The sequence below is a fragment of the Myxocyprinus asiaticus genome, chromosome 12 (assembly GCF_019703515.2).
Source record: "Myxocyprinus asiaticus isolate MX2 ecotype Aquarium Trade chromosome 12, UBuf_Myxa_2, whole genome shotgun sequence".
NCBI classification, from domain to species: Eukaryota; Metazoa; Chordata; class Actinopteri; order Cypriniformes; family Catostomidae; genus Myxocyprinus; species Myxocyprinus asiaticus.
The window spans coordinates 41,758,204-41,776,555 of record NC_059355.1 but is presented as its reverse complement, the minus strand read 5'-3'; the positions used below and the strand labels follow the sequence as shown (position 1 = coordinate 41,776,555).

The 18,352-nt window shown below is 39.4% G+C and overlaps 2 protein-coding genes across 4 annotated transcripts; one reads left to right on the top strand and one right to left on the bottom strand.

Moving 5' to 3' along the window:
- The first annotated feature begins 5,138 nt into the window (after positions 1-5,138).
- LOC127449434 (TAR DNA-binding protein 43-like) lies at positions 5,139-14,884 on the top strand. Of its 3 annotated transcripts, XR_007898744.1 has the most exons (7): positions 5,139-5,851; positions 7,130-7,308; positions 8,030-8,170; positions 8,307-8,477; positions 10,310-11,401; positions 12,162-12,269; positions 14,740-14,884. XR_007898744.1 is itself a non-coding variant. In XM_051712849.1 (5 exons), exons 1-5 carry the CDS (start codon positions 5,611-5,613, stop codon positions 10,796-10,798), a joined length of 1,221 nt encoding a protein of 406 aa, XP_051568809.1. In that variant the 5' UTR covers positions 5,139-5,610; the 3' UTR covers positions 10,799-12,087. The 3 variants fall into 3 exon arrangements, 1 of the variants encoding a protein (XP_051568809.1); XR_007898743.1 differs by lacking the exon at positions 14,740-14,884 and having other exon boundaries at positions 10,310-11,951; positions 12,162-14,537; XM_051712849.1 differs by lacking the exons at positions 12,162-12,269; positions 14,740-14,884 and having other exon boundaries at positions 10,310-12,087.
- On the bottom strand, positions 14,449-17,832 carry LOC127449440 (centromere protein S-like). The gene is made up of 5 exons (XM_051712857.1): positions 17,519-17,832; positions 17,255-17,378; positions 17,142-17,175; positions 16,950-17,016; positions 14,449-14,843 (listed from the first exon to the last, which is right to left on the bottom strand). Exons 1-5 carry the CDS (start codon positions 17,543-17,545, stop codon positions 14,736-14,738), a joined length of 360 nt encoding a protein of 119 aa, XP_051568817.1. The 5' UTR covers positions 17,546-17,832; the 3' UTR covers positions 14,449-14,735.
- Positions 17,833-18,352: the final 520 nt, after the last annotated feature.

The following is an 18,352-nucleotide window of genomic DNA, read 5'->3' as shown; positions in this document are numbered from 1 at the left end:
ATTTCTGAAACCTGGTACAGAGGTTTCAGGAGAAAAGGCCAGTTGTGTAACTTCTGCTGTACCCATCACTGTACATCTCAAGTAATTTACAATGATATTATACCAAAGATCATTTCATATTAATATACCAACCTCTGCGGCACTACCATAGGAGAAAGTGTAACGTACACCTTTGCGGATACCATACAAATCAGTGGAGAGAGCCGTAAACCGACACCTACCTGTCGCAAAATTGCCCGTGACTTCTCTTATAAAACAGCATTTTCAGTGTCTTAAACTCCACACATAGTTCACTCTCAAAGAATTGTTTACTGCAAAATATGATGAAGATTAGCGGACATGCGGTCCATACATTTAAGCGGTTATCTGTTTCCTCACAAAAGCAGCGAACTTTATTCAGCAAACTGAAGCATCTATTCAAAAAGAACGGCCACTGGTCTCCCCGCCAGTGTACTGCCACGTTACGCTTTGTTTTGCTACCCTTGATGGCTCCACTTGTAGAGCGGTTCTGATTATACCAAACTCATTTTAGCAAGTTAGTCCACTCGGCGGCCATCTTTGGAACACTCTCGGGCAGGCTAGGTAGCTATTTTTCTATGTAAACGAGTGGCATACAAGTGCAGCTCCAATCTACTTGAATGGGGAAAGACAGAAAAATCAAAAATGGTTGGTCAAGATTTCGATCAAAGAACATATTTCAAATCGTTAGTAAAATCTGACAACACTGGTACCATGAATTGTGCTTCTTTACCTCAGATTCAGATTTGGAGTTTTTTGTCTACTGAATGTTCTTGGAAAGCTACTGTTTCAATGTTTTGTCCGTGGAACGATCCAAAAACGCTTTAAACTGCAGTACAGTCCATTGAAGAGACTGTACATCTATTCCTCACAGCCTTGTTGTAATTCCTGTTAGAAATCAAAGATGACACTGCCATGAAGAGCTATTTCTCCCATTAATTTTAATAGAAGTGGCCCGTCCCTGCTAAAATACCTCTGATTATACCAAAGTCTTTTTAGCAAGTTAGATCACTCGGCGGCCATCTTTGGAACGCTCCTGGGCAGCTGTCAGACTCAGGATCAGAATAAGCTTTATTGCCAAATGTGCTCACGTACACAAATAATTTTATTATATATTTATTATTATTATTATTGTGATAGGAGAAACAAGCAAGTGCACACAGAACATTACAGTGAGACACAGAATATAAAACAAGGTAAGAGTACAAATAGACATACCAAAAAAATAGGACATATAACATAGAACGGCATACGTACATGTGCAAGTGGTAATATATGTGCAAGGTAGGTGTATGTACAGTTATTGAATTAAATAAGAGTGAATTTACATATGTACATGTCATATTTATACATTATTGCACTATGGGAGTCCTGAAGGCAGTTTAATTGTTCATGTGGTAAATGGCCTGAGGGTAAAAACTGTTCTTGTGCCTGGTTGTCCTGGCGCTGAGTGCTCTGTAGCGCCAGCCAGAGGGCAACACTTCAAAAAGGGAGTGGGCAGGGTGTGTGGGGTCCAGAGTGATTCTACCTGCACGTGTCCTCACTCTGGAGACGTACAGGTCTTGGAGGGTGGGCAGGGGGGCACCAGTAATCCTCTCAGCATTCCTGACTGTCTGTTGGAGTTTCCTGAACCTAACCAGACAGTTATAGATGTATACAGGACAGACTAAATGATGGCTGAGTAGAACTGAGTCAGCAGCTCCAGTGACAGGTTGAACTTAATCAGCTGGCGAAGGAAGTACAAACTCTGCTGAGCCTTCTTCACAATGGAGTCTATATGGGTGTCCCACTTCAGGTCCTGAGAGATGGTAGCCCAGGGTAGGGTTGCACCAGCTGTGCGTAAGGTCTCAAGTAAGTTGGGACATAAAGTTCACACTAAGGGCTTAGTAACTACTAGTTAGTTTGTTACTAATTCAGTGCTTAATTTGGTTTCACCACCTGTTCTTAATGCAAGACTAAACTAGTAGGTTGTAAGCTCTCCGTAAAGTAATGTGTAGTCGCATAATATGACGTTTACCTGTATTGATCCAGTAAACAGTCTTCAAATTTGTACACAGAAGTGTTAAACAGCCGTGAACTTCAATTTGATCTTGTTATTGTTGATGTTCAAACCTTGTTTGCTCACATAACTGTCAGCTATAATAAATTATATCCCCATTAAAATACAATACGTAATAAAAGTAGATTTGATAAATAGTATATTTGTCCTGTGTAAATAACAATATATAGGAACTGTATCTAAAATATATGAGGGGTGATAAAGAAATGATAATACAACAGGCTGGAAAAATAGACATTTATTCATTTTAATGTCCTATATATATTTTGAATGTGTTGAAACTTGACACTGAGCGACGCACCCTGAAAACTGCATTTTTCTCCTGAAGTCCACTATCATCTCCAATGTTCTGAGCATGTTCAGCTCAAGGTTGTTGTGACCGCACCAGACAGCCAGCTGTTCAACCTCCCGTCTGTATGCAGACTCATCACCGTCAGGGATGAGGCTAATGACTGTGGTGCCATTTGCAAACTTCAGGAGCTTGACAGAGGGGTCCTTTGCAGTGCATTCATTCGTGTACAGGGAGAAGAGCAGTGGAGAAAGAACGCATCCCTGAGGAGCACCAGTGCTAATAGTGAGGGTCCCGGATGTGATTTTACCTAGTCTCACTAGCTGCTGCCTATCTGTCAGAAAGCAGATCCACTGATCCACTGACAGATTGTGGTGGGCACGGAGAGCTGGGTCAGTTTGGTTGAGAGAAGATCAGGCATTATGGTATTGAAGGCTGAACTGAAGTCCACAAATAGGATTCTTGCATATGTCCCAGGTCAGTTGAGGTGTTGCAGGATATAATGCAGTCCCATGTTGACAGCATCATCCACAGACCTGTTTGCTCATTAAGCAAACTGAAGGGGGTATAGCAGGGGTCCAGTGATGTCCTTCAGGTAGGCCAAAACCAGTCTCTCAAATGACTTCATGACCAAAGATGTGAGAACAACAGGTCTGTAGTCGTTAAGTCCTGTGATTTGGGGTTTTTTGGGGACCGTAATGATGGTGGAGTGTTTGAAGCAGCAGGGAACTTCACACTGCTCCAGTGATCTATTAAAGATCTGTGTGAAGATGGGGGCCAGTTGGTCAGCGCAGACTTTCAGACAGGCAGGTGAGACACCATCTGTGCCTGAAGCTTTCCTAGTCTTTTGTTTCCGGAAGACCCGGCACACATCCTCCTCACAGACCATAAGTGCAGGTTGAGTAGCAGGAGGGGGTAAGGGGGGGTTCCAGGAGGTGTTGGTGTGTGTGTGAATTGAAGATCAGAGCGGGGGATGGGAGTGAGACTGGGCTTTTCAAACTTGCAGTAAAACACATTCAGTTCATCAGCCATTTGTTGATTCTCTGCAGAGCAAGGGGGAGGTGTCATATACTTGGTAATGCTTTTCAGGCCTTTTCACACAGATGCAGGATTGTTGGTTGAAAACTATTTTTTCAGTCCTATTCAGTTTCTATTTTCTATGTCCTATCAACAGTACTGTGCAAAAGTTTTAGGCATTTGTGAAAAATGTTGCATAGTGAGGATTTCTTCAAAAATAGTGCCATAATTAGTTTTCATTTTTCAATTAACATCATCCAAAGTCTAGTAAACATAAACAAGCTAAATCAATATTTGGTGTGACCAACTTTGCCTTCAAAACAGCACCAATTCTCCTAGGGACACCTGGACACAGTTTTTCTTGGTTGTTGGCAGATAGGATGTTCCGAGCTTCTTGGAGAATTCGCCACAGTTCTTCTATATATTTACGCTGTCTCAATTTCTTCTGTCTCTTCATGTAATCCCAGACTGACTTGATGTTCAGTGGGCACCTCTGTGGGGCCATGCCATCTGTTGCAGGGCTAAATGTTCTTCTATTCTATTCTATTTGCAGAATGAATGTTAGGGAGTCTAGAATGTATATAACCTATTGATACACTACAGCTAAAGATATAAATAACCATCTTAAGACAAATGTTTTTGTTAAACATTTTATGACTTTTGCACAGTACTGTACTTGAATGGGGAAAGACTGAAATCTCCAAACTGGTTGGTTATTTCAAATCAGCAGTAAAATCTGACAACACTGGTATCAAAAATTGTGCTTCTATTCCACAGATCAGGTCAAAAAAAAAAAAAAAAAACGGCCTTGTATAGCTAATGCGCATGCGCGTTCTCGAGTTGATTGACAGGCGATGTCTGTATATAAAAAGTGATTGGCTCTTTTACCTGTAGGGCGGTACTTCCTTTCTACATCCGTTGACCGTTACAATTTCTCCCATTCATTTTAATAGAAGTGACCTGTCAATTCAATTTCAATTTAAAGTACTTCATTAGCATGATTGTGTTTACATACAATATTGCCAAAGCATTAATACACAAAACAGATAATAATAATAATAATTAATTATAATTATATTTATTTATCACACATTATACATTTGCACATATACAGTGAAATACTTTTTTTCACATATCCCAGCTAAGCTGGGGTCAGAGTGTAGGGTCAGCCATGATACGGCGCCCCTGGAGCAGATAGGGTCAAGGGCCTTGCTCAAGGGCCCAACAGTGGCATCTTGGCAGTGCTGGGGCTTGAACCCCTGATCTTCTGATCAGTAACCCAGAGCCTTAACCGCTGAGCCACGTAACAAATAACTGAGTAACAGTAACAAATAACAATATAAATATAATTAAAATAAGATGCCAGGTAATGAATAAAATAAAAAACTGTAATAACAATATACACTATACAATATAAAATAAAATAAGCATTTAACAAGACATTATGAACAAGTGACTTGTCTCTGCTAAATACTCTCTGATTATACTCATATCTACCACTAGGAGCAGAACATCCCATCGCACTGACAGGGAAAGTTGCATTTTCTGTCATAAGAAAGCGCTTATATTATTCAAAAGTCACAACCATATTTATGGTATATGCATTTTACAGGAATAACTTATGTTATTACATTTTGGGCATCTACATAATAAGCAATGTTTTGCACTTTAGTACCGCTTAAATGTTTGTTTTTTGCTTCTCCCACCTTGTGTAAATGAAAAAAAAACAAATGAGCTCGTCCACGTGTGACGCATTTCCTTCATGACTTAGGTAATGCCGTTTTGCTACGAAAACAGTGTCGCGTGAGTTGAGTAAGACTATTATTCTTACAATTTTACATACAGAAATTACACTATTTTGTATTATTCCGAATACATCTAACAGAACTGACACTGTAGAGAGATATAGTTCTTCGTTAGGGGCGTGAACTGGCTCATTCATTCCTGAGAGCCACCTTTTCAGACAGGGGAGCGCTAACAAAGAAATATCAGGATCCAAGCAGTTATTTACTGGTAACGTTCTTCGCTATTTCCCCCTGGTGTATATAGTTTACTATTTATTTTTCGCCGTATTTCGATCAGTAAGCGATCGACTGAGGCTATCTTTTATCGTTGCTAAGCAATATATTTGTTATTCGCGAACGCACGCGCTAGCTGGTAAGGCAAACGCGCGCACGCCCAAAAGTTCACGTTACCGCATTTGTTTCGCGAGGTAGATTGAGAAGAGATGGCGGATATGTACATTCGCGTCGCGGAGGAGGAAAATGAGGAGCCGATGGAGATCCCGTCGGAGGACGACGGCACGGTGCTGCTGTCCACAGTGGCCGCTCAGTTTCCAGGGGCGTGCGGCCTGCGCTTCCGGAGCCCAGTGTCACAGTGCATGAGGGGAGTGCGCTTGGTGGACGGAGTTCTGCACGCGCCCGAGAACGACTGGGGAAACCTGGTTTATGTGGTCAATTATCCCAAAGGTAGGTTAAGTGCTCAGTGTTATGAAGCATATGCTTTATGTGCTGTGGTAGTTCATGCTTTGACAATGGGATCAGGCTGTGTCTCAAAACCTTCCTAGACAGCATTTTGGGCATCATAGGTGCACTAAGTAGGCAGCTTAATAAGTTTTGAGACACAGCAGGGATCTTATTAAAATATCAAGTGCATGGTTGATATTAAATTAGGCAAGTGATTTATGGGTGAATCTCATGAAAACATGTCCAGGTTACATTTCACCTCGATAATCAAAGAATATAAAATAAGAATATTCTGCACAACAAATGAAGACTATTTTAGGACCATTACGATTTATTGTATTGTAGCATTATTTTCATGGTAATTAAGTACATTACCCACCAAATTCTCGTTATTGTTATGCTAAAATATCCAGCTTTCTGTAGGGGTTTGTTTTCTTTAAAGGGATAGTTCACCCAAAAATAATAATTCTGTCATCATTTATTCTCCCTCAATGTTATTCCAGATGTGTATGACTGTCTTTCATCTGCACAACACAAACAAAGATTTTTATAATATCTCCACTCTGTTTGTCCATTCAATGCATGTGAATGGTGGCCAGAATTTTTGTAGGTCCAAAAAGCACATAAAGGCAGCGTAAAATTAATCCCCACTACTCCAGTGGTTAAATCCAAATCTTCTGAAGCGATATAGGTGTGTGTGAAAAACAGATTTAAGTCCTTTTTTACTATAAATCTCCACTTTCACATTGTTCTTCGTGCGTATCGCCACCTACTGGGCTGGGAGTAGAATTTATAGTAAAAAATGACTTGGATATTGATCTGTTTCTCACCCACACCTATCATATTGCTTCTGAAGACATGGATTTAACCACTGGAGGAATTTCTTTTATGCTGCCTTAATGTGCATTTTAGAGCATCTAAGTTCTGGCCACCATTCACTTGCGTTGAATGGACGTACAGAGCTGAAATAAAATCTTCGTTTGTGATGAGCAGAAGAAAGTTAGTCATACACATCTGGGATAAATGAATGAATATGACCAAGTTTCCTGAGATTCACCCTTAAATTATAACATTAAGATTCTTTAACTATAATACCAGGTATCACACTTGAGCACAGTTGAGTGAAAGCATTTGTTCTTCAAAATGTAGTTTACATGTTATTAGTTGTCAAGTTGTATTGCATTTTTACATTATGGGACTCCTTTTTAAGGCTTAAAGAGTGGTTGTTGCTTTGTGGATGTGTGAATGTGTAACTAACACTTTTCTGTCAACTTATCTAAGAAACCATCCTCCCAGATAATAAGAGGAAGATGGATGAGATTGATGCCTCATCAGCAACAAAGATCAAGAGAGGGGACCAGAAAACCTCAGATCTGATTGTGTTGGGTTTGCCATGGAAAACTACAGAACAAGACCTAAAAGACTACTTCAATACGTTTGGGGAAGTCATCATGGTGCAGGTAAAACATTAATAACAACAAATTGGAATGCAATACTTAAGGGAAGAGTTCACTCAAAAATGATAATTCTCTCATGTTTTACTCTCCCTCGTGCCGCCTCAAATGTGTATGATTTTATTTCTTCTGCAGACCACAAACAAATATATTTTGAAGGAGATACGATGTGAATATATTGCAAGTGCAAGTCAATGGGGTCCAAAACATCCAAGCTCCAAAAAGGACATAAAGGCTTGGTTTAATCATGGTTTGATCCGTGTTTTCTGAAGCGATATGATCAGTTTTGGGTGAGAAACAGACCATGTTTTAAACCACTAGAGTTGTATGGATTTACCTTTATGCTAGCTTTATGTCGTTTTAGGAGCTTGGAAGTGTTGGACCCCATTGACTTGGATATAGTCACATCATACCTCCATCAAAATATCTTCGTTTGTGTTCTGCAGAAGAAATAAAGTCATACACATTTGAGATGGCATGAGGGAGAGTAAATGATGAGATAATTATCATTTTGGGGTGAACTATTCCTTTAAGCTGTGATTGTCTTTCTACTTCCATAATTTGATGAAAGCAGTCATGTGGAGAAACTTTCAAAAGGATCAATGATTACTGCCTCTATGCACAATGTTCTTAAAGAGAACGACTAACCAGGCAATCTCGAAGACAAATTAGAGCCAATTTCCAGATAGGCGTGAAGGCAATACTTGACTTGATTCTGTGTCATCAGGTCAAACGGGACGTGAAGACTGGTAATTCGAAAGGATTTGGTTTTGTGAGGTTTGCCGAGTGGGAGACTCAAACCAAGGTGATGTCACAGAGGCACATGATTGATGGCAGGTGGTGTGACTGCAAACTGCCCAACTCAAAGGTTAGTATATTCTGTTTTTTTTTCCCATTGTGTATGAACTATAAAGGTTAATTTGAAATCTACATGAGCTATCCTTAAATAAGGCATTCATTTTGAAGGAGCTAAATAGTATGCTGTGTATTTGAACATTTAACAGCAAGGTCCCGATGAGCCAATGAGGAGCCGGAAAGTGTTTGTGGGCCGTTGCACAGAAGACATATCTGCTGATGAGCTCCGTCAGTTCTTCTTGCAGTACGGGGAGGTCACAGATGTCTTCATTCCAAAACCTTTTAGAGCATTCGCTTTCGTCACCTTTGCTGATGACCAGGTAAGCTGCCATTTTTTTCTTTGTTGATCTTAAAGGGAAGGTGCACACAAAATAACAATTCTGTTATCATTTACGCAGCCTCATGTTGTTCCAAATCCATATGCCTTTCTTTTTTCCTGTAATGCAATGACATTGAATGGTGACTGAGGCTAACATTCAGCCTAACATCTCCTTTTGTGCTCCACGTTAAACAGGTTTGGAACAACATGAGGGTGATTGATTGACAGAATTGTCATTTTTGGGTGAACTATCACTTTAAAGGCTTTTTCACAGCAAATGCATTCCTTCTGTTAAATTTCTCGCTGCTATTAAAAATTTTGTACAGAAACGATAGATTCCTAACGAGCCCTTTACACGTGGAACGAACATTCACACCGAATCGCGCGCTGACAAAGCTAAGCTTTATTTTTTATTTTTTTTTACGGTGAGTGTTTCAAAAAAGTTTTTCATCGCCCTGTGAAGAAACGCCCTGACCAATAAAATTTGAGCTCTGAATCAGGTGTCGGGGACTGCTGCAGTTCCCATAACCAGCTGAGCAGGTGGCGCTAAAGCACAGAAAGCTGTTTTGACCACCGACATTAAACACTGAAGCAGTGAGGACATGTGTTTCATTTGCATCAAATGCCTTAAAACGGAAACAGTTTTTTTTTTCTTATGGGTTCTCTTTACATGTAAATGATATTGCTGCATCACTGCCTTGCATCCCCTTTAATAAGCTCTTTTATCTTACATGGATTGTCTTCATATATTGCTGTATATTTTTTCCTTTGCATTTAATCTTACGTTAGTTCTCATATATCTCTAATATAACATATCGCATATGTTTTTAATAAACGTATGGATCTTAAGTGTTTTTATTTGCCAAATATTAATAAAATTAATGCTTTGACTTGCAGTGCATTGTATGTCTTTGTATCAAAATGCCTTTGTATACCAAAAACATGGTATTGTCACATCAAAATCGTTATTTCTGTGCAATTGTTAATAGACGGTAACAGCTGCTGTTGGCAAGTATTAAAGGATCTAACAATGGGTCAGACTGAAGATGGGTGAGGTGTTGTATTTCTTGCATTGTATAGACTCTGGCCGTTTTAATGCAGTCACGTGTAATTAGTAACCTGTTTTGAGCAAATTTAGATACACATGCAATGAGATACAATCAGTATAGTTCAAATTGACAATCTGTTACAACAGTCATATGTGTGCATTACGCAGTGAATAATATTTTTTTTTTTACTTAACACGTGTGTGGCAGTGGATATATAGTCACTCTTATTTCAGTTGATAACATATTTTAACCATTAATATTTTTTACACTCTGTTTTTTGTAATCACCCCTCAGACTGTGTACACATGATAATTTTGCCAGTCAACTCATCCAGCAGGTGAACTGAAATAACCTGTGAATTGTCTCGAAAGTTTTCTTTCTCGTTGAGCAAATCAACTACAAACTCTTCATCACTGCTGCAGCCTGTAGAGATCAGTTTTCTTTTTTTTTTCGATCTGCTTGTCAAGTACCTCTTCTTCTCATGGACCGTCATGGTCAGAGGGCAGACCAGCTCAATAGTGCACTGAGCCACTTACCATACCGGGGTAAAATTGCTTGTCGATTAGCACCATCTATTGTAAAGTCGTGAATGTGCCTAAGGCGGTCATCCGCTTTGCTTTCTATGGGAATGGGTCATTTGCCGGCAATTCGCCTCTCATTATCACGTCGCGTTTGGTGTGACAATGATTTATGACAAACAAGGCACAACAGTTGAAGCATCCAGGAAGTGTTCTGTTTTGGATGGAGAAGTTCACCATTTCATGTATTTCCATCTTCCCTCCAGGTTGCCGCCTCACTGTGCGGAGAGGATCTGATCATCAAAGGAGTCAGCGTGCACATTTCCAACGCTGAACCAAAACACAACAACACTAGGCAGATGATGGAGCGAGCGGGGCGCTTTGGGAACGGGGTCGGAGGTCAGAGTTTCGCAGGCAGCCGGAGTGGCATGGGGGGTAGCTCCAGCAGCTTGGGGAATTTTGGCAATTTTAACCTCAACCCGGCCATGATGGCTGCCGCCCAGGCTGCCCTGCAGAGCAGTTGGGGCATGATGGGAATGTTAGCTCAGCAGAATCCGTCCACAACATCTGGCACAGGCGGCACAAGTTCCACTCGGGACCAGACCCAAACATACAGCTCAGGCAACAGCAACTACAGCGGCAGCTCAGCCGCTCTCGGGTGGGGCTCCGCCTCCAACTCTGGCACTAGTGGTAGTGGGTTTAACTCGAGCTTTGGTTCTAGTATGGATTCAAAGTCATCAGGGTGGGGTATGTAAGTTGCGTTCTGTTTTTGATTTTGAAGTGTTGGTATTTCTAGTGTGTTTGGTAAGTATTTTTCGAGAGACATATCTCTTCACGTGTGTTTGGGGAGTGGAGATGGATGAAAGAGGAAGCTGGGGACATAAAAAAACAAAATGTTTTGTACATTAAATGCAGTTTAATTTAGTGTTTGGAGTGAGATGTTAACCAGGATGTTGCAAGAATGTACCATCTTTGGTGTTACGTTTTTCCCCCCAATGTTGTATTGTCTTAGTTGATGCAAAGAAAGCATTTCAACTGGATTCTTATAATGCATGTTGTTCAATCTGATTATCTGAGTTTCATCGTCTTTAAAATACCGTTATCATTATGTTGGAAGAAAGAAACTTGCATTTCGAAAGAATCTGGTTGAAACCTGAAAATATTTAAGTTCAGCTTTAATGCAGTCCAGTTGTTTGGAAACACCTTAAAACAAGCCTTCATCATAATCTCTTCTGCAGTTGACATCTGTGGGGTTTGCCTGGGAAGAGCGCCCTCTATGGCAGCACAGTGTGGCTGAGGTCATTAGGTCACCTGCCTCCCCATGTCTATATGCTCTCATCGCACGGCTTGATGACACGGTGGGTGTCTCCTTTTTAATCCACTTTTTATGACAAGAACTGCGCAGAAAGTGACTTTTTTTTTTTTAAACAACCCTTGAGTGCGATTGGTGATGGCGAAGAGTGAGAAGGCTGCGAGTGAGCGAAGAAAGTGTGGAGCGCACGAACGGAAAGAATTGCGAGTGCGATGAAAGAGAGCCCAATTGTGACAGCAGTGGGTGGCTTTGGTGAGCGTGTGAATGAGAGCTGCTAATACTTCCCAGCTTCCCCTTAATTGAGCCCAAATAATGGACATTTAGTTCACGTGTGTACCTTAAAAGATTTTTTTTTTCTCCCTAGGTCCCGTTTTACTTTTCTCCTTTAGAATACTGACAATGTGCTTAAGTAGTTAGTGGAATGTTGTGATGATGATGATGATGATGCATACTTTGTGTCTTGCTTCTATTATCCCATCTGAATGCTGTATGGTGTGTGTGTGTGTGCTTTATTTCCTTGTAACTTGACCTGTAAGCGTGAACTTTGTGGATGACATCTTCAGTGGACACTGAGGGGGCAAAACATGAGTGATGGTGTAAGTGTGACCTGTATGTAGAGTGCTGTGGATGTCTGTGGAGTTCTCTCTAGATAATGTTGCTCAGTGTTTTCAAAGGAATTTTATATGACTTGTCAAATGAAGGGAGTGCTTCAATAAAACTAATTTGAATAGATTGCTGTTTTCTCATACTGGTTTGTCACATTTTAAGAGCAAAGATCAGAAAACTAATTGAATTCACACATTTAGGGGCCTGGAATATGGCTGGCAGCAACAGAACCCCAGGCGGGAAGTCCGTTTGGGGATGAAGGAAGATGGAGGAGGCTGTGGTACCCCATTACAACATTAGCATCTCTGGTAACGGTCATGGACACGGTAGAATGTTACAGAATTGATAGATGACTCAAGATGGGCTGCTTTCTCAGAACAAGTCTAAGCCTAATGAAGAACCAGTCCCTCTAAACCTTGATGGTATTAGGCTAGAGCTGGGGCTGGACTCACAAAACATTTATGAATGTGAGTGTTTACTGTACATGCACACCAATACACTGTTAACTGCCAAAATCTGTTGATTCATAAACATTTTCACATGAGACTTGATGACATCAAAACATAAACGGTCATGCGCAAAACACTTGCACACATTGGGTAAGCTGGTAAGGATGCCGGTAAAGGTGTTTACGTGCAAAGCAAAATTGTTTTTTGATTAAACTTGTCCGTACCAAGATAAAAGAAAGCAGTATAAGGCACTTCACTGACCTTACACATTTTGGGTTTATTAAAAAATAATCTGTGTAATCTTGTAAACATGCTTATTCTTAAGAATTTTCTAATTTAAGGAAAAGGTTAAGAATATTTTGTAATCACAAAACATTTGCATGTTTTCCTATATATACACACACCGGTCAGCCACAACATTAAAACCACCTGCCTAATATTGTGAGGGTCCCCCTCGTGCTGCCAAAACAGCACCAACCCACATCTCAGAATAGCAATCTGAGACAGAGACTGAATCTGAGTTACCATAGACATTGTCAGGTCAAAACTGTCTGGCCATTCTCTGTTGTCCTCTCATCAACAAGGCATTTCCGTCCATAGAACTGCTGCTCACTGGATGTTTTTTGTTTTTGGCACCATTTGGAGTAAATTCTAGAGACTGATGTGCATAAAAATCCCAGGAGATCAGCAGTTACAGAAATACTCAAACCAGCCCATCTGGCACCAACAATCACGCCACGGCCTAAATCACTGAGATCATGTTTTTCCCCATTCTGATGGTTGATGTGAACATTAACTGAAGCTTCTGACCCGTATCTGAATGGTTTTATGGACTGCAGTCACACGATTGGCAGATTAGCTAATCGCATGGATGATTGTTGGTGCCAGACGGGCTGGATTGAGTATTTCTGTAAATGCTGATCTCCTGGGATTTTCACACACAACAGTCTCTAGAATTTACTCCGAATGGTGCCAAAAACACCTTGTTGATGAGAGAGGTCAACAGAGAATGGCCAGACTGGTTCAAACTGACAAAGTCTCCGGTAACTTAGATAACCGCTCTATAATTGCGGTGAGAAAAATATATTCTCAGAATGCTATTCTGAGATGCGGGTTGGCGCTGTTTTGGCGGCACGAGGGGGGCCTACACAATATTAGGCAGGTGGATTTAATGTTATGTCTGACCGGTGTATATACTCTTGCACAAAAGAACATTCTTACAAACACCTATTTTGTCTTTAGAATTTTTTTCTTTAAAAGTTTTTGTGAATCTGGCCCCTGGTTTCAAGAAAGTAGCTCATTGTACTTAAAGAGAGAGTTCACACAAAAATGAAAATTCTCATCATTTGCTCACCCTCATGGTATCCCTGATGCACATAACTTTCTTCTGCAGAACACAAAGATTTGTAGAAGAATATCTCCGCTCTGTAGGTCCACACAATGCAAAAGCACATAAAGGCAGCATAAAAGTAATCCTTAAGGCTCCAGTGGTTTAATCCATGTCTTCTGAAGTGATCCAATTGTTTTTGGATGAGAACAGACCAAAAAATAACTCCTTTCTCACTACAAGTCATGACATCAGCAGTTTGCTTGGTGTTCCTGATTTCAAGCTCGATTACACTTTCTGCGCATGTGTCAAGCACAAGGAAGTGTAATCAAACTTGAAATCATGATCGTGTCAAGATACTGCAATGGCAAGATGTTCAGTGAAAAAAAAAGTCTGCTCACACCCAAAATCAATTAGTTCACTTCAGAAGATATGGATTAAACCACTAGAGTCTTTTGGATTGCTTTTATGCTGCCTTTATGTGCTTTTTGGAGCTTCAAAGTTTTGGTCACAATTTACTTGCATTGTGTGGACCTACAGAGCTGGAATATTCTTTAGAAATCTCAATTTGTGTGCTGTAGAGGACATACACATCTGGGATGGCATGAGGGTGAGTGAGTATTTTATTTTTGGGTGAAAATATTACTTTAAATTCAGATATAGGTTATTCAGTATCCATGTATGAAATGTTTCTATTAAAATATTTTCACATTACAAATCTGCACTGTTTTATTCTGCTTCATATTCCAAAGAAAGAAAAAAAATGTTTTCCATATATTACAATAAAATATACAACTGAATGCTTGTTTGAGTAATTTTGTAAAAAAAAAACAATTGTTTAGTATTTAATGTGACCCATGTGAATTATTTTTTTTTTCTCTGAAGTATTTTTCCAACTGGGATTCGTTCTTACATGCACCAAACCAAAGTAGTTTGTATTTTTTTTAACTCAAAACATGTAGATCTTCCCTAAACAGTTTTAAATCTCTTTTTCCTCCTCAGCTTCCATCTTTACTCTTCCTTTTGGCAGCGTTCTTCTTCCTCTTCTCCTTAAGCTCTTGGTTGTTCAAAGCCAGGTCTTCACTTTTCCGCTGAATGTAGTTGTACTGTGGAGGTATATGAACAGTAAAGCATTTCTGAAACATCTTGATTTGCTAGAACAGCAAAATCTAAATGACTGCATTTAAACAAATAAACAGTGGACAACTAAACCTTTGTACAACAAAACAGTACAGCAACAACCAAATTATGTTAGCCACCTACCAGTACTTCTGTTGGTGTGATGCTTGTCTTGATATTAAACTTCTGATTACCTTTTGATCTTTAGCCTTATGCTGGGTTGCATGTTATCTATGTCAATACCAACATCAAGGGTTATATATATTTAAGTATTTTGTTACATGAAGGCTATTATAAAAACTTTCCAACCTGTTCAATTATTAGTCCACACTTATTTTGTTAGCCATTTCTGTTAAGTCACCAATATGCAGAAAGTGGACATGTTCAATTATTTTGACTTCAACACCATCCCAACTGAACTAATAGTTTTATAAGTATTCACTGATCAGCCACAACATTAAAACCACCTGCCTAATACTGTGTATGTACCCCTCGTGCCACCAAAACAGCGCCAGCCTGTGTCTCAGAAAAGCATTCTTAGATGATATTCTTCTCACCACAATTGTACAGAGCTGTTTTCTGATTTACCGTAGACTTTTCAAATTATGTCAGCCACCTACCAGTACTTCTGCTGGTGTGATGCTTGTCTTGATATTAAACTTCTGATTACCTTTTGATCTTTAGCCTTATGCTGGGTTGCATGTTATCTATGTCAATACCAACATCAAGGGTTATATATATTTAAGTATTTCCCAGGAGATCAGCAGTTACAGAAATACTCAAAACAGCCCATCTGGCACCAACAATCATGCCACGGTCCAAATCACTGAGATCACATTTGTTCCCCATTCTGATGGTTGATGTGAACATTAACTGAAGCTCCTGACCCGTATCTGCATGATTTTTTGCATAGCACTGCTGCAACACGATTGGCTGATTAGATAATCGCATGGATGATTATTGGTGCCAGACGGGCTGGTTTGAGTATTTCTGTAACTGCTGATCTCCTGGGATTTTCACACACAACAGTCTCTAGAATTTACTCAGAATGGTGCCAAAAGCAAAAAAAAACATCCAGTGAGGGGCAGTTCTGTGAACTGAAATGCCTTGTTGATGAGAGAGGTCAACAGAGAATGGCCAGACTGGTTCAAACTGACAAAGTCTATGGTAACTCAGATAACCGCTCTGTGGTGAGAAGAATATCATCTCAGAATGCTATTCTGAGACGCGGGTTGGCGCTGTTTTGGCGGGACGAGGGGGCCTACACAGTTTTAAGTAGGTGGTTTTAATGTTGTGGCTGATCGGTGTATCACAAAAAGCATACAAAAAGTGTCTACAATTGATGACACTTGTGTAGTAATGAAAGTGATATTTTATGTACACACTTCGTTTTAAGGTAAAATTTACAATTTATGTCTTTAAAGGAATAATTCACCCAAAAATGTAAATTCTGTCATCATTTACTCACCCTCATGCCATCCCAGAGGTGTATGACTTTCTTCTACAGAACATAATTTTTAGAAGAATACCTTACATCTAGAGGTTTACAGTATACAGTGGAAGTGAATGGTGGGCAAAACTTTGAAGCTCCAAAAAGGCAGCATAAAAGTAATACATCTGACTCTAGTGGTTAAATCTATTGAGTGGGGTTGAGAAACGGATCAATATTTAAGTCCTTTTTTACTATAAATCTCCACTTTCACTTCCACATTCTTTTGTTTTTTGCCGATTTGCATACTTCCTACATATCCAACTGGTCAGGCTGGTCAAAGGTGGAGATTTATAGTAAAAAAGTACATAAACATTATATTGCTTCTGATGACATGGTTTAAACTACTGGAGTGTTATGGATTACTTTTGTGCTGCATGTATGTGCTTTTTGTAGCTTCAAAGTTCTGGCCAACATTCACTTGCATTCTCTGTATCAACCTACAGAGCTGAAATATTCTTAAAAAAATAAATAAACTGTGTTCTGCAGAAGAAAGAAAGTCATAAACATCAGGGATGGCATGAGGGTGAGTAAATGTTTTCACATTTGGGTGAACTCTTCCTTTAATATCTGAATTAAGGGTAACATTTCTGAGGTGATCTACCAGTGCAGTGGTTCTCCTGGCCGTGAGCTTCACATCATCCACTGTAACCGTGTTTCTTTTAGCGTGCCTGCGAAGAAACCCAAAGTTAATAATCATGGGCAGTTTTTAGTATAAATTAAGGTTAACTGTGTGGCTAATAAACAACTTATAAACAGTTGTTTCTGTTTGTCGCGAAGCGTAGGTGAAATTTACCTCGCGAAAGCTTCCAAGTCCTTGGCAAATATATCTAAAGGTAAGAAACAAAACGAGGGTGAATAAAGACATACCATATTCAGTTTGGCTAAAGACCAAATATTAAATCTTACCACACTGTCTGAATGTAGTTTCCGCAATAGCTGCTATTGTCTGTTTTGTGATTTGTTTCTCGCAGTCAGCAGCGATGTTTTGACAGAGAAGGCCAACAGTATAATGCACAGCTGCTTTGAGCCTCTAAAATCACATAAATCCGATCGGTGTGAACGTTTACACAAACTGCGCTGTATAATGTTTTTAAAACGAAATATGACAGTAGACAGTATTGCATGCAGACATTACGCATTAGATGGTTATTAAGTTTAAAATGTTTTTACCTGCTTTTGTGCCTCGTCCTCATCCATTTTCAGCAGATAAATATTTAGAAGCTGCTCAACTTCGCTATTTGTGCATTTACAGTTGAAAATTGCGCTTAAGATGTTTTCTTCGCTTTGCAACAGTGCTGCCAGTGTTTAGTATTTATGTCATCAGCGCCCACTACTGATATGGAGTGGAATTGAGTTCCACATTTTATGATTCTTTACCTAGAAGTATTTTTAATTACAATATCTCATACCAACATGCTATTAAATTTCTTAAACTCATAAATAATGGCAAGAATTACAAATAATTTTGTTAAGGTATTATGCATTCTTTCTGATAATGCATTTCTGCTCTTTATTTTTAATATAATTGTATTATTATTATATATAACAATATATAAATAATATCTACATTTTACTGATTCTTTGGCCATTTTTTTGTTTGTTTTTTTTTTTTTTTTTTTTTTTTAATGCAATAGGCTACCTTAACTGGTAGTGCATGGCTCTAGCAATGCCGAGGTCGTGGGTTCGATTCCCAGGGAACACACACACAAACTGATAAAATATAAACATTCAATGCATTGTAAATCGCTCTAGATTAAAGTGTCTGCCAAATGCGTAAACATAAATGTAATATGTAACTTAAAAAAAATGTGTGGATGACTGACATCTGCTCTGACTTGGCAAACCAAAGAGAAAGAAAAAAGTCTCAAAGTACATTTGTATTTAACACAGGGTATATGTAAAGCACTTTCAAGATTATTATATTATCATAAAACCAGTCAGAGAAATGTAATAAATAACCACAGCTTTTCTGAATCTTACTGATATCTTCATAACACTTGGAAA

What these genes read in the sequence shown, in the direction of transcription:
- LOC127449440 (XM_051712857.1), bottom strand. Translation starts at nt 17,545, where the DNA reads ATGGATGAGGACGAGGCACAAAAGCAG. An exon ending in AGGACGAGGCACAAAAGCAG is followed by an intron (nt 17,379 to 17,518) that starts GTAAAAACATTT and finishes ATGTGATTTTAG; the next exon opens with AGGCTCAAAGCAGCTGTGCA. An exon ending in CCAGGAGAACCACTGCACTG is followed by an intron (nt 14,844 to 16,949) that starts GTAGATCACCTC and finishes ATACCTCCACAG; the next exon opens with TACAACTACATTCAGCGGAA.
- LOC127449434 (XM_051712849.1), top strand. Translation starts at nt 5,611, where the DNA reads ATGGCGGATATGTACATTCGCGTCGCGGAGGAGGAAAATGAGGAGCCG. An exon ending in TGTGGTCAATTATCCCAAAG is followed by an intron (nt 5,852 to 7,129) that starts GTAGGTTAAGTG and finishes AACTTATCTAAG; the next exon opens with AAACCATCCTCCCAGATAAT. An exon ending in GGGAAGTCATCATGGTGCAG is followed by an intron (nt 7,309 to 8,029) that starts GTAAAACATTAA and finishes CTGTGTCATCAG; the next exon opens with GTCAAACGGGACGTGAAGAC.